At 47.1% G+C, this 27,500-nt stretch overlaps 1 protein-coding gene across 3 annotated transcripts in view; it reads right to left on the reverse strand.

Moving 5' to 3' along the window:
- MALRD1 (MAM and LDL receptor class A domain containing 1) overlaps positions 1-27,500 on the reverse strand; it is a 688,615-nt gene that overhangs the window by 136,039 nt on the left and 525,076 nt on the right. For all 3 annotated transcript variants that reach the window (XM_058297890.1, XM_058297888.1, XM_058297889.1), the window contains one exon: positions 23,203-23,360. In XM_058297890.1, the coding sequence (XP_058153873.1) occupies positions 23,203-23,360 (158 nt within the window). The remainder of the gene's footprint in view (positions 1-23,202; positions 23,361-27,500) is intronic.

Genomic DNA, 27,500 nt, shown 5'->3' on the forward strand with positions numbered 1-27,500 from the left:
AAGTTTGAGTTACTGGAGAAAAAGAGAAGCCTCCCAACGAATACATTGGAGGGCATACAAGTAATTTCAGAAGGCTAAGTATCGTGCAGGAAATATTTAACACTGTGAATGACAAGACATTCTTCTTGAATTGACTAACATCAATATTTTTGACATTTTAAAGCACAAGGACAAGGTTTAACAAGTGAAATAGAAATAGCATTGAAATCAACAACTTGCAAATTCTAATTATTTTTCTAAAGGGTAAAGTTAATCAAAATAAACCCCCAAAACGTAAATTCCTATGCTCTTCAAGAAATCTACATTTAAACACAAAAACAAAGATAAGGATCAATATATCTTTTGCTATTTTCTCTTTTTGTATCTAACTTTCACCCTGTTACATTTATTATTTCCTCAGATGTTACATATATATGGCATATATGAGCTGTAATATACTTTAGCAATCACTTATTTAATCCTTTCTTTTAGACTGGAAAAATAAAACTAAGAGAAAACAAACCAAAACACATGGATAGTAATTCTCATCTATTGTAATAGTTTTTTTTCCTTGTCCAATGTCTTTCTTCCTAGTGAAAAAATCTTACTTCTTCATTTTTTTTTTCCCTTAGCTTCAAAACTTATCCTCATTTCTGCCTAAGGGGAGAGACAGTATTTGCCACTTGTCATGCCCCATAGTTGGTATCGTCATGTCCCATAGTTGGTATCCTGTTGAATTGCAGAAATATTACAATCTCCCATCATCTAAAGTTGGAAGCCAAGTTGAAATCTAGCCATAAAGAAAAAAAGATGACCATAAACTAAAGAAAAATTGAAAAACTTACCCCAATTTGGAACCCTGAATTATGAGACTTGTCAACTATAATCAAATTGAAAATTTCAGAAAAATATTCATTTTCTAATATTGATCAGCTTTTATCTTGATTCTAAATAAATGAAATAAGCTAAGATTCAGAAAGAAGACATTCCCTAACGTTGATCAATTTTTACCTTGATTCTAAATAAATGAAATAAGCTAAGATTCAATATGAAAGGAATTTAGGTCAATTGTTTCTACTCTCATAAGCAAACACTCATCCAGGTATGAGATCCAGCCCCAGGATTTGGTGGCTACTTAGCTTCAAATTCATGCAAAATTTGACCATTTAAAAAATATAAGTAAAAAGGTGTGAAATTTCCAACTCGACACGTTGATAACAGGGCAACTCTGTAGAGTCTAACTAAATCGAGGTCTTCTTATATAAATTTTGGCTATACATCACAAAGATTTAAAAGGGATTGGCTTTCTTATATTTATTTGTGTGGTAGTTTGAGATAATTTTTGTGAATCCCTTCTCTCCCCTCAAAAAAGAGAAAGATTATATTTGTAAACTGGTCTGTTCCTCTTGATTAAATTACCTGTTAAGATTAGGGCTTTGATTTGACCACATCAGTAGGGCATGACTCAGGTTGAGTCCCCACCCCTTGGTGGGCTGATATAAACAGACACTCACTCGAGAAGATACAAGGAAAAGGAAAGAACTCGGTCATTTTGGTTCTGCCATGTGACAGAAAGGAGAAGGCTCAAACAGGTGATGCACTGGGAAGAGAGATGAGCTATTTGCCTGATAGTTTGTAGCTGAGGAGAACAGAGCAGCTAAGCAGGTGGTAAGGCCTGGGAAGAAATAAACCCTTGCCAGAGACTAATAAAGGAAGGCCTAAGAAACCAGGCAGAGACCGTCTGCCATCTTGCCTCAACATGTGGCAACTGACTTTGGTGAGAAAGCAATCTTGAGTTGGACTCTTTAGGGCCTTGTAACTGTGAGCTTTCACCCCAAATAAATACCCTTTATAAAAGTCGGCAGATTTCTGGTACTTTATATTGATGTGGGCTATGGGTGGAAGGCTCTTTGTCTCTTCAGAGATAACTAAGTTATTTGACTTGTGGGTGTGGAACGGTAAGAGGCTGCAGTCCTGCCCTTAGGGACGGTGACAGCAGGCTCCAGTCCCAGGAAATGTTTAACAAAGCAAGGGCTATAAACTTTAAGTATTTAGGGGAAATGCAAAAACCAAGGCTTATCTAAAATGTCTGGAGTCCTTGCTAAAAGCTTACCTAAGATGTGAAAGAGATATATGCTAATTGAAGCCTATTGAGAACTGAAACAAAGGGACCATTTGGCCTTTCCTCTCTGTATAAAAGACGTTTGAAAATCTTGTTCCGGGCTCGGGATTCAAACAGAAAGCTCCCGAGTCCGGCCGGCCGTCAATAAACCATTTTTCCTTCTCAAAATCATTCCTGAGTCCTGGCCTCTCTATACTCAAATAATGAACTTCTCTTAAATTCCACAACAATATCAACAGCCCTTTGGCTGACTAACACAATTAGTAACATTTTTTTTCTGGCAAAATCAGTTCAGAAAACTAAACTGCCTGAATATATCACCCCAACATTTTCCATCTTCTTCCAAAATCCTAATAAAGTGTGTTTTATATATTCATGTCTAGTTTTATCTCTGGTTTCAGTGTTTTCAGTCTTCAATCAATCTTACATACTTTTTCCAAATTAACTTCCCTTTTTTCTTCTTTCTTTGCTTCCCCGAACCCTCTATGACATCTCTAATCATAAGCCCAACTCTCCAATAGGTGTCAACCATCTTATCCCATCAATCACCCTACCACTACCAAGTTAATTCTGGTCAACTTCACTAACCATTACTCTTTTCCAAGGACCTTTTCTACAAGTTCATAGTCGTTTCAAAATGTGAATTTGCAATACCCTCAATGTGTTAAATTGAAAGAACATATACCTTAGGTTAAGAGCTTTGGTACCACAATGGCCAGAGGGAAATTCCCTGGAAATCTGGAGGATCATTAAAGGATTCCACATGATGCTGTTTTTTCATTACTGCCAATAGGGAAACCCACTAATGACTAAAATGATGGTGTAGATTTCTGTCTTTCAGTGAAGATAATATTCATTGTCTCCCAAGAGTTTTTTAAATGATAATTTACATCAGAAGATCTATTTTAGTAGCTCTTAAATGTCTATTATTTTGAAAAAGCAAAATGGTTAATATTCTTGAAAATAATTATAATTTCATTTGTTTCTAATTTTATACTAATTTTATTAATAGATAGTTCATGCATCAATAAGAGCTTACTATTTGAAATAGTTTTCAAAAAATCAACTGCCAGATAAATAATGTGATGACTTCTATCTTGATATTCCAAAATTTGGTTTAACACAGACACATTGATTTAGTAAATGGTCTATATCATATAATGCAAACGAATCACTTTTATCATGAAAATCAAAATGGATTAAAAGAATATACAGGGAAACGGACTTTGGCCCAGTGGTTAGGGCGTCCGTCTACCATATGGGAGGTCCGCGGTTCAAACCCCGGGCCTCCTTGACCCGTGTGGAGCTGGCCATGCGCAGCGCTGATGCGCGCAAGGAGTGCCTGCCACGCAGGGTGTCCCCCGCGTGGAGGAGCCCCACGCGCAAGGAGTGCGCCCGTGAGGAAAGCCGCCCAGCGTGAAAAGAAAGAGCAGCCTGCCCAGGAATGGCGCTGCCCACACTTCCCGTGCCGCTGACGACAACAGAAGCGGACAAAGAAACAAGACGCAGCAAATAGACACCAAGAACAGACAACCAGGGGATGGGGGGGGGAGTTAAATAAATAAATAAATCTTTAAAAAAAAAAAAAAAAAAAAAAAGAATATACAAATAAGGACATTATGTTAGATGCTGCTTACTTATAAACCAGGTTATATCCAAAGGTTATATTATATCCAAAGGTTATATTATAACCAATGCAACTACCTATAATGTAGGGCAAGAAAAACTAGAAGAGAATTACTTGCTAAATCAAAACACAGATAATCAGAGATAGAGGATATTATATAATCTAAAATTAAAGTTAGGTTAAATTTTTCAAGAAGGAGACTCCTTAGCATTTACTCAGAATGAGCCTTTGTAGGAAAACATTCAACAACAGATATGAAGAGATCATAGAAAACAGAAGAGTGAATGATTGAATTCCAGGTAAAGGACTGAAGACACTGATTCTGACTTTCCCTCAAGGTCCTCTCCTGCAGAGAGGCAGCTCCGAGGACCTGCCTTTGGGTCACTGGTGCCACGGTAGAGCTTCTAGACGAATGACCCTGGGTATCAGAACTCTTCATCCATTTCATTTTTATTTAGCTCATCAGAATGAGTGTGCAAAATGCACCTGTGAGAAGAAATCTCAGCTGTGTCAGACTCCCAGCTACCCTCAGCTGTTTTGCCAGGGATCTGGTCTGTAACCACCATGGATAGGGGGAAGCAATAAACTGAGTGGAGTTTTCATCCTTAGCTGTGCACAGTTCCACATGGTTTAATTTGAAAACTCAAATTTTATAGAAGAGGAAAGAAAAAATCAAAAGTAGGGAAAAGGGAAATTTCACTCAAAAGGAGAGTTTATGGGTTTAAGCCAGAACAGTAAAGGGGAGACATTAAACAACGCTGCCCATACTAAGGAAAATTTATCACATTTGTATGTATCATTGTATATGAACCCCACTACATTGTGGCTGTAAGGTGTAAGATACCACTGATGACCACCGCTACAGATCTGGAATTAGAGGTGTAGAGAAAGACAAAGCAATTCACTAAAAATACACAGCACAGTAATGACAGGGCAGGTACGGCGTTTTCCTATGTGTTCTCATTGACTTTACTGCCTATTCATTTGGAACAACACTAATGCCTCATCCATTTTAATGCCAGTTAATGCAATTATTAAAATGGTCACTTGGTCCTCCAAACCCATTTATTCATTTTCTCCTTCCTTCCTTCCCTCCCCCTCTTCCTCCTTCCCACCTTCCCTCCATCACACTTTCTATCTCGAGCTTCTGACGTAAAAAGTCAGGAGGCAACTCATCACTAACCTTGCCAATGGCAATTGCGTCCCCAACTGCTCTCTTCAGGGGACCAGTCTCTTCCCTCATCTTTGGCCTAATTGGAGGCAAGAATTATCAAAGACCCAAGTACATTAGCTATCAAGGAGGCACTTCAAAACTCACTAGCTGGAGTTTTCTGGAACTGGGCCCCACAAGCACAGAAAATGAGCATCCTTGCTATGGCAGAAAAGTGCTTTCAAAGTCTGTCTTCCCTCCCCTTTGCTCTGTGACCTCATCTCCCTCCATCTCACCATCTCCGTCCCTACACTCTAACCACAGGACCCTGTCCTGATTCTCCTGAACCTCAGGACCACTCCCGTCCTGGGCCTTACCACTGCTGTTTCTCTGTCTGAGAATGTTTTCCCACCCTGACCCCACATTTGCATGGTTGACTCCCTCTCCTCTTTCTAGTTTGCTCAAAGTTCACCTTTTCAAGTGAGGCCCACTCTGACCATGGATTTAAAATTGAACCCATGCCCACCTGTTTCTACTGCTCTATTTCACACTGTTCCTCAGTCTTCAAATATACCACTTAATTTCCTTATTGTATTTCTTGCTTACTGCCAGTTTCCTCCATGCTACCCTAAATTCTAGGGGGAAGGGAATTTTTTTCTGTGTTGCTCGCTGATATATCCTGAATCCCTAGGACCTGCCACACACATAGTAGGTGCTCAGTAAAGATTTACTAAGGAATGAAAAAATGGGAAAGTTAAGGAATGAAGGATTTTCAGATTGGAAGTCATCTTGGGTACAGACTCATCCAAAACTTCACAGAGGATGAGATAGGTTGAGTCATGGGTCCCAACAAGCCCCGGTTCTTCATCTCAACTTATTTGTAAATAGGACCTTTTGGAGATGTTACTTTTAGTCAAGGTGTGGGGAACTGAAGAAGGATGGGCCTTCAATCTGTGAATGGAGGCCTTATAAAGAGAAAGCCAAGGGAAGGAGCCAGAGGAGGAAGCCAGGTGAGCCAGGAAGAGAGAGAAAGGAAATCACCATGAGATGGAAAGCCAGGGCACCCCCGGGATCACCAGCAGCCAACACCAGAAAACAGTCTTTGGAAAGAAAGAACGCCAGTTTGATATCCGACGCTTGACTTCTTCCAACACAAAGCCTTGAGCCAATAAATTCCCATTGTTTTGCCAACCCATTGTGTGGTGTTTGTGATAGCAGCTTAGGTAAACTAAGACAAGGGACCGAAGAGATTACCTGGCCAGAACTCATTCATCAATGATGGAATGAGGAGTGGAGTCCAATATTTCTCACTGTGAAATTTCTACCACGGAAAATTCATCATTTTCTTTGGAAAAGAAATGTATCTTCCTACCAAAATCACGGTTGTCCAGGTACTGCTGTGAGAGCTAGCAATGTTCAAATCACTGTTTACAAATGATTGCTTTTTCACACCTGAAACTCACTGTGACTTCTTAAGAGGATTTGGATGCCACTGAGTTGTAAATAAACTATGGTGTCTTATAATAAGGAATTTGTTGTAGGCAGGTAGGGGAATATGTGTTTATAAAACTTAAGGCTTAGAACAATCGGAATTAGAATTGTAGAACAATCTCCAATTATGCACTGTTATTAAATTTTGAAGAAATAGATGACTATCCTCTTTATTTGCTCCACCTTTTTCAACAGAGATGGATACTTTGAATCCCACAGCTTTCTCCCTAACACCATAGAGAAAATTAATGGAGTCCATGTGCAAACCTTTGTCCAGATCATAAACGTTGGGTGGAGATATTATTACTTGTGGCATAGTGAGGAATTCCTAGCAATCTCTACCATAATTTAAAAGTATGATATTTTCCAACAGTGCTTAAGCTACATAGCAGTGGGAAGACTGAACAATGGGATGGCTTTATCCTGGCTCTGCCGATCCTAAATGAAGGCGAGGCCAGATTAATTCATATCTTTGGACTTCAGTTTTCTCTCTACTAGCTAGATGAAATATTAATATCTACTTGTTAGGTCAGTTGTTGGGATCAAATTAAAATAAGGCATGTAAGTCCATGCCGGCCTTAAGCATGGTTAGGTTTTATGTGACCGTGTGGCGGCTATAATGTACCACAATTAACTTTTGTCAAGAAGGGTTAGAGCAGTGGATGAGCCATGTTTATTGAGGTGTTACTGGGTGATTTCATCATAAGGCACTGACAGTCTTTTGTGAGATTTAAAGAAATAATTTTAGGGCACAATTTCAGGTTTCTCAGCTTTTAAAATCATCAGTTACCTGTAAATAAAGGAAATGGGAAGCAGGTATCTTTAAACTTTTCTGCGTTTCCAGTCATTGCTGACTTACAATGCTGACCTAGCTCACAGCTTCCCCAGGTGCTGGCTGGATTGCGTGTCCTCTTCACCACTGGTTTGCCATCAGCACCACTGCATGATTTGGAGGGAGAAGAGCTAAGAAACCTTAGAGCCACTGTGTGTGCAGAAATTGAAATGACTGGTTTGTATGTGGCCTTACAACATTAACCTCACATTCTTTAAAAAAGATAGACTATTTATGAGTAATCAGAAATAAAGAACCAACACAATATAGCTTAGTAGCAGAAGGATGACCTGTGCAGCCTTCAATGCTAGTATGATACTTACATGCTTTCTTTACTTTTTTCTAACTAATAATATCAATGTTCAGGTCACCTTCAGAATGACTTCAAAATGCCTTTCCACAAATGGAAGGAAAAGTTAAACTGTAAAAGAGCAAATAAAACAAATAGAATTTGTTTGATTTCGTTTTCTCTCGTAATATGTTCTGCAAAACTTGTAAATAGTTGAAAAATGGTTTCTGATTCCTCAGGCTAAGTGGAAATGCATGCTTACCTATACTCCCTGTGGCAGTTTGACATTATTTTATAAATCCCCGAAAGAGAAAGATTTTGTTTGTAAACTAATCTATTCCTCTGGGTGGGATACCCTTTGACTGCATTAAATTCAGTTGAGGGGATCTTTGATTAGACTATCTATTAAGATTGCTTTAGAGCTCTTGATTCCACTGTGTCAGTAAGGCATGACTCAGGTTAAGTCCCCTAGCAGGGTCTGATATTAAGGAACTCACAGGGATGAACAGACACAGGAAGAAACAGAGAGCTCTGACAATTTTTATCCTGCCATGTGACAAAGCTCAAACAACTGAGGCCCCTGGGAAAGCTGAGCCATTTCCTTGAGAGCTCACAGCTGACCTTGCGAAGAGCGTGGCACAGCCGATACTGATACAGGAATTCCTAAGAGACAAGCAGTATGCCAGCTTGCACTGAAAGCAGAAAGAAAGAGGAGCAACTGAGCCTGAGAGAGGAAGCCTGGAGGGGAAGGAGGGACAAGGCAGAGATCTCCCACCATTCAGCTTCAACATCTGGCAGCTGACTTTGGCGAGAAAACCTTTCTGATGGTGCCTTAATGTGTACTTTTCATGGCCTTAGAACTGTAAGCTTTTATCCCCAAAAAGTCCCCTTTATAAAGGCCAACAGATTTCTGGCACTTAGCTCAGTAGCCCTTTGACAAACTAAGACACTCCCCAGGAATGTTCCACTGAAAATACTGAAAAAGTCCTGAACTCAATCCACAGAAACACTGGACAATCAGGAGGAGGCTGAGCAGCATACAAACATAGTCAGGGCTTTCTGGAAGTTTTAGCACACACAGAACAAAAGTACACAACAGAACCAAGGAACTTGCAGTTACCTGTAGGTAAAAGAGTATTCTATCAAACAAAGGTGATCTTTTCCTGAAAAATTCTGGAATAACTCAGAGAGATGGGCAGCCGAAGGAAGGAGCTGTGCATATGTCACCAGATGGCAATTAATCTAAGGTCTACCAAAGGCGACGTCCGCCCTCTGTGTTTAGGAGTTGCTGATTCTAGCATTTGTACCAGAACATATAGGGTGGGTCACTACTGCTGAAGAGGTAATTTTGACACTGGAGTTTCCAAGAGTGGGTGCCTGGCCCAAAGAAGTGAGGTGAGTCACCAATGGCTGCCAGGGCAGGTGCACAATTCTTGAGAAATAAACTCACTACCAGTGCACAAGACACGTAAGCTCACTGGAGCACACATCTCCTCCTTCACACCAGAGCAACAAAAAACAGAATCAGAATCAGAATCAGTCAGGGGAGTGAGATTTCTTCCCTGGTTTCAGGAAAGGAAATACAGATAGAAACACTATTCAGGCGAAACTCTCCTCCATGTGTAGGAATAGAAAACCAACAGTAAGTGACCAGGAAAATTACAAGACAGGTGCCAAATTACACAGAAACTACCACCACTGGGAAGACCACTGATAGAACAAAAGAGAAAAATAATGAAATGTCATTAATTCTCTTCAGAGATTTGGTGTCTATGACATCCATAACCTAGGACAGGCTAATATGAAAAAGAAGCTCTTGGAGTTCTTGGAATTTAACAATATTATTGCTTAAATGAAAACCCCAGAGATTAAAATCCAAAAAGTAAACTGGAAAACTGAATTAAGAGACCCACCCAGACCACATGGCCAATGGACCAAGAGATGGAAACTCTGAGTTTATATGATGGAGGACAGTGACAGAGATCCAGAAACTTCTAGATCTGTCTAATAATTCTAGAAGGAGATAATGAAATAAATTACAGATGGAAATCTCCTTGAGGTGAAAAATTATGAGGGCCCATCAAATTATGGAGGAAATTTATGGACTCCAGAAATAAAAAGAATATTTCACCCACTTCCAGAGAGAAACGTAGAATATGAACAAAGGAAAATAATTGTATTAACATCACTCTATCACAAGGAAGTAGGTATTGGACATTAGAAGCAAAATCTTCATTATGTAAGGAAAAATAACTTCGAACCTAGAAGTTTATGTCCAGCCAAATTGTCTTTGCAATATGGTCACAAAATATGTTTTAATCTTAGTCAAGCAGGAATTAAAAAATTTTACCAACAATGAAGTATTTCTGAAAAGTATGTGAGTGAAATCAATTGAAAATATTCCAAAATAGTGGATTGTAGAGGAATTAATAATGTGTAGTGGGCAAAAACAGCTGTAAAACACATTATTAAACAAATAGTTGTTTTTGTGATGATATGCTGGGGTGGAGTAAGGATTTCTTAAGAATATGATGCCAAGAAAGAAGATGAATTATTTATACTCTTGATCTAATGATCAAGCCAATTTCAAAGTCATGAATCTAGATGACGAGTTGGGTCAATACAATCTTTCTAAGGGACTTTTTTTATTGGGTAAGTGGTAGGTGTATAGAAATATACAATTAGTTTTCAATGATATTGATAAATGTTTTAAATCAATTTTTTAAAATTTAGGTGCCCACATTAATAAAAGGGACACATGGGAATGAAAACTTAAAAATATGGAGCGTGGAGAAGAACCAAGGAAGTCTGATCAATCCAACTAAGGACAGAAGTAGAAGGGAATAAAATTAAACAATTAAAAACACAAATAAAAAACACATAAAATAGATCTGACTTATAATGAAACAGTAATCACAACACTGTTAAGTGGTTAAATTGATTTGTGAAAAAAGAAGCTCAGATTGTGTGAAAAAAATAATCCAAGCATTTGCCACTTACAACTGACACAACTAAAGCAAAGCAACACTGAAAGATTAGCAATAAGCAATGAATGAGATATCAAGTAAATGATGAAAAAAAAAGATGGTGGAAACATCTGTATTATTAACAGATAAAACAGATTATCCAGGAATAATAAAGTGGGGTATTTAATATTGGTAAAGTTATATTCCTTAAGCAGATGTAAATGTCTTGAACCTTCACACATTCAACAATACAGTTTAGGAATAGAAAGGCTGAGACTTACAAAAATGTAAAGACAAACACACTTACAATTGTAGTGGAACATATTTTTAAATTTCCCCCCCAAATTGCCACATTAGGTAGATAACAATGAGCAAGGATGTAGAGGATTATGGTTTATCTATTCACCTCTTGAATCATCTATCTTTGTATCCTGCTGAGAAGTAATTATTCTTATATCTGAAAAATATTTATGAATGACAATGGAGCTATGTCAAATCAACGGGGAGAAGATATGATACTGAAACAGTGGTGTCAGAACAACTAGCTTGCTATTTAGGGAAAAAAACACACATAAGATTCTTACCCCTCATCATACATACATAAAAAAGATTATAAATGTAATAATTATTTAAATCTAGAAATCAAAAGGATGAAATTAATGAAAACAAATGAGGATGTTTTGTTATTTTATGACAGAAAGCGCTTTCTGAGCAAGGGATTAAATCCAGAATCTATAAGGAAAATTAAGATGGACAGATTTTACGACATAACACTGTAAAAGAAAAGTTGTTTTTAGGTTTGAATATGCTGAAAAGAGTTTTTAAAGCAGTCGTATTCAGCTTGGGACCCAGAATTTTGAGAAAAGCAGTAGTTTGGTTCTTTCTCAAGGTGACTTTGCACACATCCGTTTGTGGTCGGGTGGAAGAAATGCCTTTTGCAAATTCCCACTTCTCTGCTTTAAAACTGTGACTTGATTTTCATTTTTAGCAGAACTCTTCAACTTGATTTTTTTTTCTATTTTTATAATACTGTACAGAGAAAGTCTATTCTGAAGGTCAAATTAGATGAGCTCCTTCTCTCTGGTGTCAACCTTTGTGTTTTCTGTGGTGCCTTCCTGACTGATTTATAATTTAATAGCAACTTAAAGTAGTGTTTTACCATCCTAAGGTTTATTTTTCTGTTTTCTGTAATGAAAAATCCACAGCGCCTCTCAAAGGCCACAGGCAAAGTTGTTGCTACCTGAGCCGTCAGAGTATCCCCTTGCTGTCAAAGTCCACCTGCCCATCTCTGCTGAGCTGACCGCACAAGCCTGGGATTTGCAAGCACCATCCATTCTAGAGGAGGTTGGAGCATTTAACATTCTCTCAGCACGGCCTGTTTCAGAGTGCTGAAGGTCAGGCAAAACGCCTGGCTCACTAGATAAAATACGGGACGTTTATAATACATAGGGAGAATCTTTACTTTCAAAAAAGGAGTAAATCACAAAAACATAGGTTGGTCCATTTTAACTACTGTTATAACATACGTCTTAGTTTGCTGGGGCTGCTATGACAAACACCGCACAGTGATTGGCTTGAGCAACAGGGATGTATCGCCTCTGGATCAGGGCACCGGCGGGCTGGCTTTCTCCCAGTCTGCAGGTTCCAGCCTCCTTGTCGCACCGGGTCTTACTCTCCTTGAGTCTGCTCCCCCAGTTTCCACTGACTTCTGGCCCCTACTCTTGTGCCCAAATTCTCTTGTCACAATGTGTCAACCCGTCCTGATTCAGCATGGCCTCTTCTAGAGAGGATCTAGGAAGAGCCGATGCACAAATGGGTCCACGCGTTCACTGGGAATGTCGTCACAGGTCCTATTGCAGGTGGGCTCACACCCTCGGGCCAGCGCTGAGGCCTGGAGCATGTCTTTTGTGGGGTCATGACTCACACCCCAGGAGCTTGGGCTGAGGCTTCAGCCAGGCGTTTGCTACACACCAGTGAGTGTATGATCAGGGTGTCCAGAAATGCTCAAATTTGAGGTACACTTTTGATCATCTGCAGGTCTTATGCAGAAGGTAGAAATTTGCTAAGCGTACTCAAAACCTCCTAGTTTCTTTCCACATCTATGCAGGAGGCTATCTGCATGTATCTCTTTCCTCTCTTGCTATCTAACACTATTCTCAAGAAGCTTCCTTTGATAAGCAAAGGAAATGATGCCTGTGAAGTTCGGTAGACAAAGGATTTAAAGAAGTGGTTAGTCTGGAAAATCAGCCAGAATGTCCTTTTTAAAAAAGGCTAAAATTATGAATAGTTTACTGATAGGGCCTCTCAACAACTTCCATAAGGCCACCGTAAGAAAAACACATTTTTAAGTTAAGAATTGACAATAAAGAAAGGGAATGAAACAAACAAAAAGGATGTTAAAGCGACCTGAAACGTATGCTAAATAAACTGTACCTGTTTAACACATTTTTGTAAATATAAGTATATATTCGACTTGCCATACTTTTCCCTTTTGAAATTGATTTTTTTTGCCCACTTCTCTTTTCATTAGGCAGTAACATCCCCGGGGAGTGGCGAGAACTTCCTGAATGGCTCATTAACAGGTTCTCATTTTGTAAATTACGACTTCCTCTGCTCCCGGTAACCCAGCGCCCTAATTAAGGGCACGCCGGCCGCACTTCCCCCATCACTGGGCACGCGTTATGCATCAGATGTTAGTGATGTACCTCAGGGCAAAGAGAAGTCAGCCCGACCCCTGTGCTCTTGCTGGGGACGTAGGCGGGTGGGTGGGTGGCTCTTGAGCGCAGGGTCTCCAAGGTTGCACTGTGGCTGGTGCGCCAAGCCAGAGGCCCACGTGGCCCGCGTGCAGGGAGGAGGGAGGGTGGGCTGGCACGTTTTCCTTCTCTGCCACCCTCTTTACTCTCAAGTTCATGCATATGGGGCCATCAGGGAATCAAGGAGGACTTCCTCCTGCAATATCCAAGCAAAGGGGATCTCTCTAAGGCCCAGAGGTCGAGCCTCCTGCCAGGCCAGCAGGAGAGCGGCTGGAGGGTTCCAGATGACTCCAAAACGGGCCCCAGGGGACTTCCAGGTAGTTTGACAAGGAGGACCGTTATCCCTGAATTATTCCATCATGCTGCCTAACTGCAAAATGTAATCATCTAACGCAGCCGAACGAAAGGGTTAAACACTATGTCTCGAGAGCCATTAGAGAGAAAAAAATACCAACAGCACTCTCCTCTCCTCACCCCACTACCGTGACACATTTGTGGGCAGGAATGACTATTTAGATAATGACTTTTTTGGGGGGGTGGGTAAAATTTGCCACTCAATCCAAATTTGCATTGTTAAACGGCAACATACAAAACGCAAAATACGCAAAGCACGTTTAAAGAACTAGATTTCAACAGCTACTGGTAAAAAATAAAAAGGTTATTTTGAATCATGAAAATATAGCCAGTACACTACGGCATGGAAACTGCCCCTATCCTGCGTCTCCCTGCCACCGCCAGCTCTAGGACCTCGGACATTGCTGAAACTGGTTCTGTCTCTCCCTCCTCACCGTTAAAATGAAGACGGTGTCAGCACTTCCCTTTGGATGGTGTGAGGACTAGCTCAGCTCGAACGCCAACGGGACTTCAAAGGCCATCGGCCCTACTGCAAGCTGCTGCTATCGTTACATCTCGGTTTTGTTCTCCGCTTTTACTCTTTTCCCAAATATTACACTGAACAAAACAAAACTTGCCAGCATCAGGCCACAACAGTGCTGGTGCCTGGGGCCTTTGTGTGTTAAAAGTCTTAGACCTTGGGTTTTCGTAGAAATCCTTTGAGTTTAAAAAGTCCTGCCCTCGAAGCTAGAGACCATTTCAAAACGGTAGACTACCACTTCTGCAGTGCTCACGTTAGGCCTCTAGCGTCCTGTTTAAATATACAAATCCATCTGTTGTCACCAAAAGAAGTTTTAGGAACCAGTTCAGTTTATTTCACTGAGCAATTTCTATAAATTACATCAACAAAACAGTTTTGAAAAGTATAAATTGTAAAAGTGACCTATTCACTTCCTTTTTATTTCTTTAAAAAATGAGTCAAAAAATAAATGGATACTGGTCATTTTTACCGCAATTTACTTGTCCTGTGCCAAACTTTACTATGCATCTGCTCATAAATTCTGAATAACAGACCTCAGATAGCATTAACTATCTGAACAAACCAGAAGCTGGAAATAAATAATCTCATGGGAAATTAATTTGGTTTCACTTAGGGCTTTATTGGCTATGTGGATCAAAATGTGACCAGTCACATTGCAAAGAGTGCTTTTAATTTCATATGTAGGCTAGAGGTTGAAAGACAGACTACAGTTGGAAATTCATCTGCTTTGACCAGGCTTGAAAATAGCGTCCACATAGCATTGCTCTATAATAACTGAAGTCTTTGAATCAAAGGGAACTGATGCTGTATAAATGTTCCATTATTTGGATTATTATTCATTTAATATCAAAGGGTATTAAAGGCTTCCCGGTTCTGATAAAATATCTGCTTTCCTCTCTGCAGCCCTGTACTTTGCAGTCTGGGATGAATCTGAGCAGTTTGGCATTTTATCCTAAAAGGAAAGACATAATTGAATTTCACCCTGATCTTATCAAGCTGTATAAACCTTCCTCAGGGACTTTAGTATTATTTGATGCACTTCATTAATATACTAACAAAATTAAGTGTGCTTTATTTGGAACATAATCTTAATGTACCGGAGAAGCCTAAGTCCTGTTCATCATTTGTAGAAATTGCTTTCACCGCATCCCCTGCCCTTCGTGAACCACGCGGCTGGCATTTCTCTTCTGGCCTCTTGGATGAACATCTAACTGGGGGTCCCATTTCATGTGAACTTCTGGTCTCCTTCCCTAATAGCCACCGCCTCTCCTCCACATAGCAGACAGGGCTGGCTTTGAAACTGTTGGACAGGGCATCCACCTACCATATGGGACATCCAGGGTTCAAACTCCGGGCCTCATGACCCGTGTGCAGCTGGCCCATGCGCAGTGCTGCTGTGTACAAGGAAAGCCGTGCCATGTAGGGGTGTCCCCACGTAGGGGAGCCCCACACACAAGGAGTGCACCTTGTAAGGAGAGCTGCCCCGCGCAAAAAAAGTGCAGCCTGCCCAGAAGTGGTGCCGCACACATGGAGAGCTGACACAGCAAGATGACGCAACAAAACGAGACACAGATTCCGGATGCCACTGACAAGAATACAAGTGGACACAGAAGAACACACAGTGAATGGACACAGAGCAGACAATGGGGGGGGGGGGGGCGAGAGAAATAAATAAATAATAAATCTTAAAAAAAAAAGCTAACACGGCTCCTCAGGTTACCACCTGCTGCGCCCTCGAGGTTCTCTTCATACACTCTAAAGTCCCTCTGCTCCCTGCAAGGCCCTCCTGCCTGGTCCAGCAGCTACTAGACCTTCTCGTGTTAGTTTTGTTCTAGCCGTGCTGGCCTCTGATGTCTTCCACCTCGAGTTTCTTCACGAGCTGGCTCCCTCTGCTTGTAGCCCCCTTCCTCCAGCCACCACACACAGGCTGCTGCGGCGAACCCCCTCTTTCAAGAGGGCTTTCCTTCACGTTCAGGTCATCACTCATCACCTGAACTGGTTTCATTTGCTTCTGAGCAGAGCCTCACAAATGGAAGAATCTGCTTATGTTTTTATTTGTTTTTGTTTGCTTGTTTGCTGTCCTCTATCAGATGATACATGTGAAACAAATTAATGAAGGGAGGACAAAGGGGACAGGTGCCCACTCAAACTTAGTGTTTTATAAGTTAGTATGTTAAGAAGAGTAGAGTTTCCTTTGAAGTGGAATCATGTCAGAGTCAAACTAGAACATAAACTAAGTTTTTCAAATAGAGGGGATTTAATGGAGCAAATCGGTTACAGAGTTTGTGGAAAAGACGGGAAACCAGCAAGGGGATTTCAAGGCGACCTGGAGATGGCATCTGCCGGGAGCTGGAAGATGAAGGGTGAGAGCTGGGACCACGGGGGGACGCCTGCCTCGGGGGCAGGGTCTCAGGGGGGCCCCGTTAGAGAGGGCCAGGCCAGGGGGCGGGGAGTCGCAGGGGGGCCCCAGGTGGAGAGGGCCAGGCCAGGGGGCGGGGAGTCGCAGGGGGGCCCCGTTAGAGAGGGCCAGGCCAGGGGGCGGGGAGTCGCAGGGGGGCCCCAGGTGGAGAGGGCCAGGCCAGGGGGCGGGGAGTCGCAGGGGGGCCCCAGGTGGAGAGGGCCAGGCCAGGGGGCGGGGAGTCGCAGGGGGGCCCCGTTAGAGAGGGCCAGGCCAGGGGGCGGGGAGTCGCAGGGGAGCCCCGTTAGAGAGGGCCAGGCCAGGGGGCGGGGAGTCGCAGGGGGGCCCCGTTAGAGAGGGCCAGGCCAGGGGGCGGGGAGTCGCAGGGGGGCCCCAGGTGGAGAGGGCCAGGCCAGGGGGCGGGGAGTCGCAGGGGAGCCCCAGGTGGAGAGGGCCAGGCCAGGGGGCGGGGAGTCGCAGGGGGGCCCCGTTAGAGAGGGCCAGGCCAGGGGGCGGGGAGTCGCAGGGGGGCCCCGTTAGAGAGGGCCAGGCCAGGGGGCGGGGAGTCGCAGGGGAGCCCCGTTAGAGAGGGCCAGGCCAGGGGGCGGGGAGTCGCAGGGGGGCCCCAGGTGGAGAGGGCCAGGCCAGGGGGCGGGGAGTCGCAGGGGGGCCCCGTTAGAGAGGGCCAGGCCAGGGGGCGGGGAGTCGCAGGGGGGCCCCAGGTGGAGAGGGCCAGGCCAGGGGGCGGGGAGTCGCAGGGGGGCCCCAGGTGGAGAGGGCCAGGCCAGGGGGCGGGGAGTCGCAGGGGGGCCCCAGGTGGAGAGGGCCAGGCCAGGGGGCGGGGAGTCGCAGGGGGGCCCCGTTAGAGAGGGCCAGGCCAGGGGGCGGGGAGTCGCAGGGGGGCCCCAGGTGGAGAGGGCCAGGCCAGGGGGCGGGGAGTCGCAGGGGGGCCCCAGGTGGAGAGGGCCAGGCCAGGGGGCGGGGAGTCGCAGGGGAGCCCCGTTAGAGAGGGCCAGGCCAGGGGGCGGGGAGTCGCAGGGGGGCCCCAGGTGGAGAGGGCCAGGCCAGGGGGCGGGGAGTCGCAGGGGGGCCCCAGGTGGAGAGGGCCAGGCCAGGGGGCGGGGAGTCGCAGGGGGGCCCCGTTAGAGAGGGCCAGGCCAGGGGGCGGGGAGTCGCAGGGGAGCCCCGTTAGAGAGGGCCAGGCCAGGGGGCGGGGAGTCGCAGGGGAGCCCCAGGTGGAGAGGGCCAGGCCAGGGGGCGGGGAGTCGCAGGGGAGCCCCAGGTGGAGAGGGCCAGGCCAGGGGGCGGGGAGTCGCAGGGGGGGCCCCGTTAGAGAGGGCCAGGCCAGGGGGCGGGGAGTCGCAGGGGAGCCTCAGGTGGAGAGGGCCAGGCCAGGGGGCGGGGAGTCGCAGGGGGGCCCCAGGTGGAGAGGGCCAGGCCAGGGGGCGGGGAGTCGCAGGGGGGCCCCGTTAGAGAGGGCCAGGCCAGGGGGCGGGGAGTCGCAGGGGAGCCCCGTTAGAGAGGGCCAGGCCAGGGGGCGGGGAGTCGCAGGGGGGCCCCGTTAGAGAGGGCCAGGCCAGGGGGCGGGGAGTCGCAGGGGGGCCCCAGGTGGAGAGGGCCAGGCCAGGGGGCGGGGAGTCGCAGGGGAGCCCCAGGTGGAGAGGGCCAGGCCAGGGGGCGGGGAGTCGCAGGGGGGCCCCGTTAGAGAGGGCCAGGCCAGGGGGCGGGGAGTCGCAGGGGGGCCCCGTTAGAGAGGGCCAGGCCAGGGGGCGGGGAGTCGCAGGGGGGCCCCGTTAGAGAGGGCCAGGCCAGGGGGCGGGGAGTCGCAGGGGGGCCCCAGGTGGAGAGGGCCAGGCCAGGGGGCGGGGAGTCGCAGGGGGGCCCCAGGTGGAGAGGGCCAGGCCAGGGGGCGGGGAGTCGCAGGGGGGCCCCGTTAGAGAGGGCCAGGCCAGGGGGCGGGGAGTCGCAGGGGGGGCCCCAGGTGGAGAGGGCCAGGCCAGGGGGCGGGGAGTCGCAGGGGGGCCCCAGGTGGAGAGGGCCAGGCCAGGGGGCGGGGAGTCGCAGGGGGGCCCCGTTAGAGAGGGCCAGGCCAGGGGGCGGGGAGTCGCAGGGGGGCCCCAGGTGGAGAGGGCCAGGCCAGGGGGCGGGGAGTCGCAGGGGGGCCCCAGGTGGAGAGGGCCAGGCCAGGGGGCGGGGAGTCGCAGGGGGGCCCCAGGTGGAGAGGGCCAGGCCAGGGGGCGGGGAGTCGCAGGGGGGCCCCGTTAGAGAGGGCCAGGCCAGGGGGCGGGGAGTCGCAGGGGGGGCCCCAGGTGGAGAGGGCCAGGCCAGGGGGCGGGGAGTCGCAGGGGGGCCCCAGGTGGAGAGGGCCAGGCCAGGGGGCGGGGAGTCGCAGGGGAGCCCCGTTAGAGAGGGCCAGGCCAGGGGGCGGGGAGTCGCAGGGGGGCCCCAGGTGGAGAGGGCCAGGCCAGGGGGCGGGGAGTCGCAGGGGGGCCCCGTTAGAGAGGGCCAGGCCAGGGGGCGGGGAGTCGCAGGGGAGCCCCAGGTGGAGAGGGCCAGGCCAGGGGGCGGGGAGTCGCAGGGGGGCCCCGTTAGAGAGGGCCAGGCCAGGGGGCGGGGAGTCGCAGGGGGGCCCCAGGTGGAGAGGGCCAGGCCAGGGGGCGGGGAGTCGCAGGGGGGCCCCGTTAGAGAGGGCCAGGCCAGGGGGCGGGGAGTCGCAGGGGGGCCCCGTTAGAGAGGGCCAGGCCAGGGGGCGGGGAGTCGCAGGGGAGCCCCAGGTGGAGAGGGCCAGGCCAGGGGGCGGGGAGTCACAGGGGGGCCCCGTTAGAGAGGGCCAGGCCAGGGGGCGGGGAGTCGCAGGGGAGCCCCGTTAGAGAGGGCCAGGCCAGGGGGCGGGGAGTCGCAGGGGGGCCCCAGGTGGAGAGGGCCAGGCCAGGGGGCGGGGAGTCGCAGGGGGGCCCCAGGTGGAGAGGGCCAGGCCAGGGGGCGGGGAGTCGCAGGGGGGCCCCGTTAGAGAGGGCCAGGCCAGGGGGCGGGGAGTCGCAGGGGAGCCCCAGGTGGAGAGGGCCAGGCCAGGGGGCGGGGAGTCGCAGGGGGGCCCCAGGTGGAGAGGGCCAGGCCAGGGGGCGGGGAGTCGCAGGGGGGCCCCGTTAGAGAGGGCCAGGCCAGGGGGCGGGGAGTCGCAGGGGAGCCCCAGGTGGAGAGGGCCAGGCCAGGGGGCGGGGAGTCGCAGGGGGGCCCCAGGTGGAGAGGGCCAGGCCAGGGGGCGGGGAGTCGCAGGGGGGCCCCAGGTGGAGAGGGCCAGGCCAGGGGGCGGGGAGTCGCAGGGGGGCCCCGTTAGAGAGGGCCAGGCCAGGGGGCGGGGAGTCGCAGGGGAGCCCCAGGTGGAGAGGGCCAGGCCAGGGGGCGGGGAGTCGCAGGGGGGCCCCAGGTGGAGAGGGCCAGGCCAGGGGGCGGGGAGTCGCAGGGGGGCCCCGTTAGAGAGGGCCAGGCCAGGGGGCGGGGAGTCGCAGGGGAGCCCCAGGTGGAGAGGGCCAGGCCAGGGGGCGGGGAGTCGCAGGGGGGCCCCGTTAGAGAGGGCCAGGCCAGGGGGCGGGGAGTCGCAGGGGGGCCCCAGGTGGAGAGGGCCAGGCCAGGGGGCGGGGAGTCGCAGGGGGGCCCCAGGTGGAGAGGGCCAGGCCAGGGGGCGGGGAGTCGCAGGGGGGCCCCGTTAGAGAGGGCCAGGCCAGGGGGCGGGGAGTCGCAGGGGAGCCCCAGGTGGAGAGGGCCAGGCCAGGGGGCGGGGAGTCGCAGGGGGGCCCCGTTAGAGAGGGCCAGGCCAGGGGGCGGGGAGTCGCAGGGGAGCCCCGTTAGAGAGGGCCAGGCCAGGGGGCGGGGAGTCGCAGGGGAGCCCCAGGTGGAGAGGGCCAGGCCAGGGGGCGGGGAGTCGCAGGGGAGCCCCAGGTGGAGAGGGCCAGGCCAGGGGGCGGGGAGTCGCAGGGGAGCCCCGTTAGAGAAGACCAGAACTAGGCAGGCAGGGGAGCCTCAGGGTGGCCCATTAGAGAGGAGCAGGACAGGGGGCAGGGGAGCCTGCTGAGGGCGGTTTCCTGGGGATCGGAGGACAGGGCCTGGAATCCAGGGTGCAGGCGGGGGCTGGCGGGCAGCCGCCCCCACCTGCACCCTGAAGTCTCTCAGGCGCACCTGGCCAATTCTGGGCCTCACAGCCCTGAAGGTGCACTCACTTCAGGTGTGTCCTGAGGCCAGCTGCCCAGGGGGATTTAGTCGTCGCCCCGAGGCGCAGGCAGAAGCGCCCGCGGGGCCTTCCAGGGCTGCCGACAGGCTCTGGGGTCGGGCGCTCACGGGGCGCCGAGCTTTTCAAACACCAAGACCCTCGGAAGCGCGGTTTCTTGTTCCCAAGGTAATGGAGGCTTACTGTGGAAAGCTACAAAACACCTGAGCACAAAATAAGGAAAAAGCACGTTTCCTCAGCGCCTTCTCCAGGTAACCGCCCCGGCCTTTCCCCACTGCCATTTGGCGTCAGTTACTGGAGGAAACGCGCGCGTGGACACGGGCTCCTTCAGGGGCTGTCCCCTCAGCGTGCCCCTGCCCTCGCTGGAGGCGATTCGCACAGGCGCAACACACCCGCCCCTAGCCACGGTCCTCGTGAGACACGTGGTGCTGACCCCAAGGTGGAGGACGGGGCAGAGCATGCAGCGCGGGGAGGACAGGGCGCGCTGGGCGGCCAGCTCGGAGCAGGGCGGCTCTGCACTTGACCGCGGCCTTCACGACAGCAGCACAGCCTCGCAGGAGGAAGGCTTCCGTCCCAAACAACTCGAGAGTTTCCAGGGCAACAGTAGAGAGGGGGACACTCTGGGGTCCATCGCCGACGCAGGGACCTGCTTCCGCTGGCTTCTCTGCGTCCCCGTGAAAGCCACCCACCGCCTTCAGTCGCAGGTGGCAGAGAGCCCCTGGCTCGGCACGGCAGGCCTGGGCTGGCAGGGCAGCTCTGTCCTCGTCCCCCGGGCCTGGCCCCTCCCGGCGCTGGGCACGGGGTCCAAAGCCGCGTGGACACCCCCTCACCGCCCGGAGCGGGAAGGAAAGCTCCTCGGCCCCGCAGCCAGCTCTGGGTGGAGGTGGGAAAGGGGGGCCAGCGCGGGTCCCAGCGAGGCCATCCGGGCTCCGCGGGGCGCCCCTAAAGAAACACGACGCCAGGCGGCCGGCCTGCCCTCTGCCGAGGTTTGCAGCAGGCCCCCGAAGACCCCCGAGGGACGGCAGCACCTTCCCTCGGCCGCTGCCCTCCACTTAGAAGGCTCAGCGACTGCCGGCACGGGGACACCGAGGGGGCGCTGGGCGCCGCTTCTCCTCCCAGGTCTGTCACAGAAACCAGGTCAAGAGCACCACGGCCTTGCACGGGGTCACCGACCCCTGGTGAATAAAGGACTTTCAGATGCCCTTTTTGAACTGGTTATAAATTACCCCGGGTTTAAAACTTACCTGAGCAATAGGAAAAACTACTGAACGTCCAAATTGTGTATGTAAATACCCTGGAAAAAATTCCAAACCATTCACATGTTGGGCAATTAGGCACAGCACACATTGCTAAACTGTTGAAAAATGAATCTCTTTGTTGTTTTTTTTCTGGCTTCTCTGGGGGAAAACCGACATTCACATGGAATGTTTAAATTCTCTACTTCTTTGTGTTTTGCATTTCTACCTGGTAAGAGCCCTCTTTCTGTCAATGGCTAAGATTGATATAGCGATATAGACATTTTATTTTCCTTTCTCTCTTTCCCCTGTTTCTCCTCAGATTTCTTTGTTAGGCTGCAGAGAGCCTGAAAAACAACATGGACTGATGGATTAAAAATAGCAACTTTGAAATAAGACTTGTTGCTAATTGTGTAAACTGGGAAAAGCTACTAAATCTCATTGAGTCTCGGTACTTTATTGTAAAATTGGGGAAAAAATATCTACCTCATCAGGTGAATGTGGGAATTAAAATTGATAATACATAGAAAGTTTATAACAAACCCTGAAATGTGTGAGTACTCACTAATGGCTGTAATTATTTACAAGAGTCAATGTTTGAGATAAAGACAAATGTTCCCATAGAATTTATTCAAACAACAAATGATTAATTGTAAGACAATAACACTAGATGTTGTGTTCTGATGTATGAGCTTTCAATCAGAAACCAAGATTTCAAAATTGGTTCATGATGATTGAGAAGCTCATTGATCTTTCATACAATTAGAAGTATAAACTCAGTAAGTTCTATATTTACAGATGTTTGGTTTTGGTACAGATTCTTGTCTTAAAATAGCTAAAAAGAGGGCAGACCAGTTGTTTTTAGTATGAGCTGATATTTACTTAAAATCTTAAATTTGCTTTGTCTTCACTTTGTCCAGGATATAAAATCCTCTTAAAAGACATTTCTTCATTGTCCCTAGGTAAGTTACCTTAAACAGAACAAATAGAATCTGCACATTCTCTTTTATCTCCAGATAATCTTTTAAATACCATGCACCATAATTGAATCCAGATGGCAGCATCACGGAGCTAAAACTAGAAAAGGATTAGGATGAATGACAACTTGCTTGCCAAAGTCTCAATCCCCAGAAAGGAACGAGAAACTAGAGCACTTGGTGGTGTTGTGAATACCAAAAACAAACAAACAAAAAGAAAACAAGAAAAACAGAGGGTGATGAGAAACCCATGTTACATCTATTTCAGTGACTTTCTTTTGTACCTTTAAAATCCCCATACTCCTGGGATCAACCATGTAGAACCAGAACCGAACAATGCAGAGGCCAAGGCTTGCTGGGAAGTATTCAGAAGTAGTGATTCGGGCAGTACTTCCTTCTTTGGGGCCCGCTAGGTTGACATACAGGAAGTGCCGCCCACTGCCTTGAAAGAGATAAATATAAAATCTTTATTGTAATGATATATGTTATACCATATATCATGTAAGGTTTAACATATACATGTTTAAGCCATGTACAAATTTCATTTGCTTCCCAAACACACACACAATTAAACACAACTCATTTCTTTTTGTGTGTCCCATAAATAAAATTAAATTCTCTTAATCCAAAAAGAAAAAAGGATCTCACTACGATCATGTGACTCACAACATTCAGCGGGGATTGTGACTCATGAACAAAGTTGCCAAATGTTGATGTTGACTCCTGCATTTCTTTTCTCCCAATTTGTTCAATTATGTTTGTTAGTTTCAAGTAAATAAGTAAAATATTTTTTATGCTGTGCGATAGCAGGTACCTGTGGGTCATGGAGATTGGTTCTTATCACCGTGCGGTTTCAGTTGCTCTGACCACAGGAAGAATGAAGGGCAAACAGAGAATGTGGTTCTCTGAGAGAGAGGTAGCTCCTGCTCTCCTTAATTGTGTGACCGCCTGAAAGACCTGCCCATTGAAAGCTGTTGACATTGTCACCAAGATTCATCAAAGAACCTATTCCCTTCAAATGAATTCTTTGATTTTTCCTAGTGGAGAATATAATGAATATACATTAAAAACAAACCCAAAACAAACACTGCCCTAGGTTGCATACATTATTTGCAGCTCTAAATCAAAGTTATTAAACTATTTTCTAATTAGAAGTATCATGTCCTCCTGTGGCATCTTAGTGTTGTTAACTCAGATTTTTTTTCAAGCAAGGATGGTGAGTTAGTAGTGACAACAGATTGAACTGAGGATGCTCACAAAATACATGTTCTTAATCTTAATTTGCATTCCTGCCACGCGCCTGTGGGTGTGAGCCGATGGTAGACAGGACCCTTGGACAGTGCACCATCAGTTAAGGGGGGACCCCAAGGATTGCCATGAGCCAGCCCCAGAGCACCGCAGGATCTGGGGAGAAAGCACTGCCTAATGGGAGCTCGATTTGGGACTTCCGTCCCTCGAAACCGTGAGTTTATCCATCAGTGCTTGTTGTTTAAGCCAGCCTGTGGATGACACTTGTCATAGCAGCTCTGGCAAACACAGACACCTTCTTAGAGCTCATTGTCTTTCGGATAATCTGAGTGGCTCAGGTGAACCAGCACACGTGCTAGTTAGCCTTATGCCCTTGCTCCCCAGTAGTGGGTTCTTAAATGGAAGGAACACCAAGCACCGATGCCCGGTGCAGGGGTAGGCCTTGCTCAGTGGCCAAGGGCCACTGCCAGGGAGAAGTGGAGAGTGGTGCCCTAGCACGCCATGGCCTCGCTTTTGGCCTTTTCACCTTCTGAAGGACGCTGCTGCAGCCAATAGTAATTTAACCTGGCCTGAGAGCCGGTGGACTGAGAGGGGAACAAGACTCGGCTTCCACCCTCACAGAGGACAAGCGACCCGCATTGTCCTTGGAGATGACGTGTTAACAGATAGTGGGTTAAGAAAAGGAACACCATTTTAATTCAGCTATGGAGAAGTTTTTTAAGTTTCCTTTCCTATTTCTTTCCAAAGAGTTCTCTTGTTTTCTTATTTGGAAAATAGAAACTCATGGTATATGTAACCAGGATATACTGTAAGACTCCATCCACCAAACCTGCTGGGAATTGTTAAAGGTTTTCCTTTAACCTGTTGCCTTAAGGATCTCCAATGCATTTAGACTGCATTTTATCAGGCAAACTTTAAAAAAGATATAGCATAACCCAGTGAGCTACAACAATAATTTTCCTTATATATTTAAAGCTTAATTGAGCCTATGGAATCTATTCATCCTATGTTTGATGTGAAGAAACAGCCTTGAACAAGTTCCAAATTAGGTAATATAAATATTCAGTATTTTTGTAGAAATCTATTTTTTATTTCATAATTTAGCTCTTCAAGAGCATAATACACATATTAAATAGTGCACTTCCATCTCAAAAGCAGATCATATTTAATTAAGATTTAAGTATATGCTTTCCAAGCTTTAGTGCTAAGCTGGTGATAAAAATCAAATATTCAGAACAGTAGGGAAAAGTTGCAATTGTGTACATTGCTACAAATTTGATCAACCTCCTAAAGTTAGTGATTCTGATTTAAAACCTTGTTAAAGGAGGCAATTTATTCTTTTAACTGCATGAATACTTTAAAAATCCACTAATTCAGAGGTTTCCTTAGAGAAATTTGATCACATGCATTTATTCTTAAAAAAGCAAGTTTTAAGTTTGTGAAGGAAGCATCTCAAATGAGCTCTTCTGAGCGTGCAGCTTTGTCAGGGGCCCTCTTATAGAAGCTCCAAAATCGCCTTGCACACCGTTCCTGGGGGCTTGGCAATTCTTTTTCACAAACCCCAGGTCAAAACTAATACCTGAGTTTTCACCATTAAGTGCTTAAGTCCAACAACGCTGTATGTATTTACATTCTTATATCCCTAGGGATTTAAGAAACAATACATATAATTTGAAAAAAACAATGTTTTTATTTCATTCTTAAATAACTACAATTACTTTCCAACAGAGGGTGCACTCCAGGGCACTGCACACATTCTCTAGCCTTAAATCACATTAGCTATTACTGCCCTCATTTCATATTCCACATTTATTTTCCCTAGTACTTAATCTTATCATAGCAACTCCTGAAGAGCAGTGTAGCAAAGATAAAGCACAGTTGAAAGACAGGTAGCATGACCTACAGTTTGCATTTTAGTGTTTTCACTTGCCAGAGCCAAACCAAACAACTGGACACCATCGGCTAGCCAAGCTGACCCGTGAAGTTAAGCATCACAGGTTGTATCATGAAATGCATGTATTTAATTAGAGGGGATGGTGCGCCACTATTTCACTTCAGGGTATACATTTCAGAGCAAGACAAAAGCTGTCTCGTTAAGCTCAAGATCACGCCTAGAAATCTCAGTTACTAGTTAGGGGATTCTGGGCTGAGTTTGTAAAGTGCACTCCCCTTGGAATCTTATAATCTGCATATTCAAAGTTGGTTTTACAATTTCCTCGTTCAAATACAAAAATCAGGAAGCCAATTCCTGACTGAAGTGTGTATGCCTGCAAATGTGAAATTGTATCCCTTTTAAAATTGAAGAACGCAAACCTATGCCAGGCAATTTAGAGGCCGCCACTGCGCACTTGGCCTTTGGAGCGTGAATTCTGGAGCTCTAGCATGCCTACGTTTGGCTTTGCAAGGGGATCAGATTTGTTGCAGTGCCATATTTTTTTTTTTCCTTGTGGACCACAAAGGTGAAAAGTTGCTTAGCCTTTTGAAATTATTAATAGAAATATATGAATTATCCAGGAACTATGTCCTGTATCACAAGTTATAAAACCTTGCCTTGAATTATATTTTCAGAAAAAGATTCATTTTCCTGAGCAAGCTCAGCCTAGCCCCACTTTCAAGCAGTGATAAACTCTCAGTTGCTGCATTGAGAGACACCCATTTGTATGTGGCAAAAACCTTGCGGGAAGGTCAACCCAACCTCCTATAAGGTTCAGAATGTGTTAAAAGCAAAGAATAGAACTGGAAAGTCTAGGCTGCCACAGCACATGTAGCATTCAATGTTAAATGCCATTAACCCAGTTTTCTTTATTATTTGTGACTCTGTGGAATATTAACGTTTGTTGTATGTGGCTCTGTGGAATATCAATGACATTCATGGGCAAGTTTTCATAGAAGTGGGCTTTGTTTAAGGTTGTTTTGGGACTATTTAGAGTTTTCTATTGGCCCATTTAGAAGCTACCTAACTCTAATATTTTAGGTTAGAATGCATTTAATGAAATTTGTAACATCTATCACAAGTACTCTCAGGTAGAGTCCTCTCAGGTACAGTCCTCTCTGCTATAGTACTCTCATGTATAGTACTCTCAGGTACTTTTATCTCAGGTACAGTATTCTCAGTTACAATACTCTCTGGTGTAGTCCTCCCAGCTATAGTACTCTCATGTACAGTACTCTCATGTATAGTACTCTCAGCTATAGTACTCTCAGGTACAGTCCTCTCAGGTACAGTCCTCTCATGTATAGTACTCTCAGGTATAGTACTCTCAGGTACAGTCCTCTCAGGTACAGTGCTCTCAGTTACTCTTGACAATTAAGGTGCAAAAACGTATTTGGCACA

This window comes from Dasypus novemcinctus, chromosome 5 (genome assembly GCF_030445035.2).
Source record: "Dasypus novemcinctus isolate mDasNov1 chromosome 5, mDasNov1.1.hap2, whole genome shotgun sequence".
Classification (NCBI taxonomy): domain Eukaryota; kingdom Metazoa; phylum Chordata; class Mammalia; order Cingulata; family Dasypodidae; genus Dasypus; species Dasypus novemcinctus.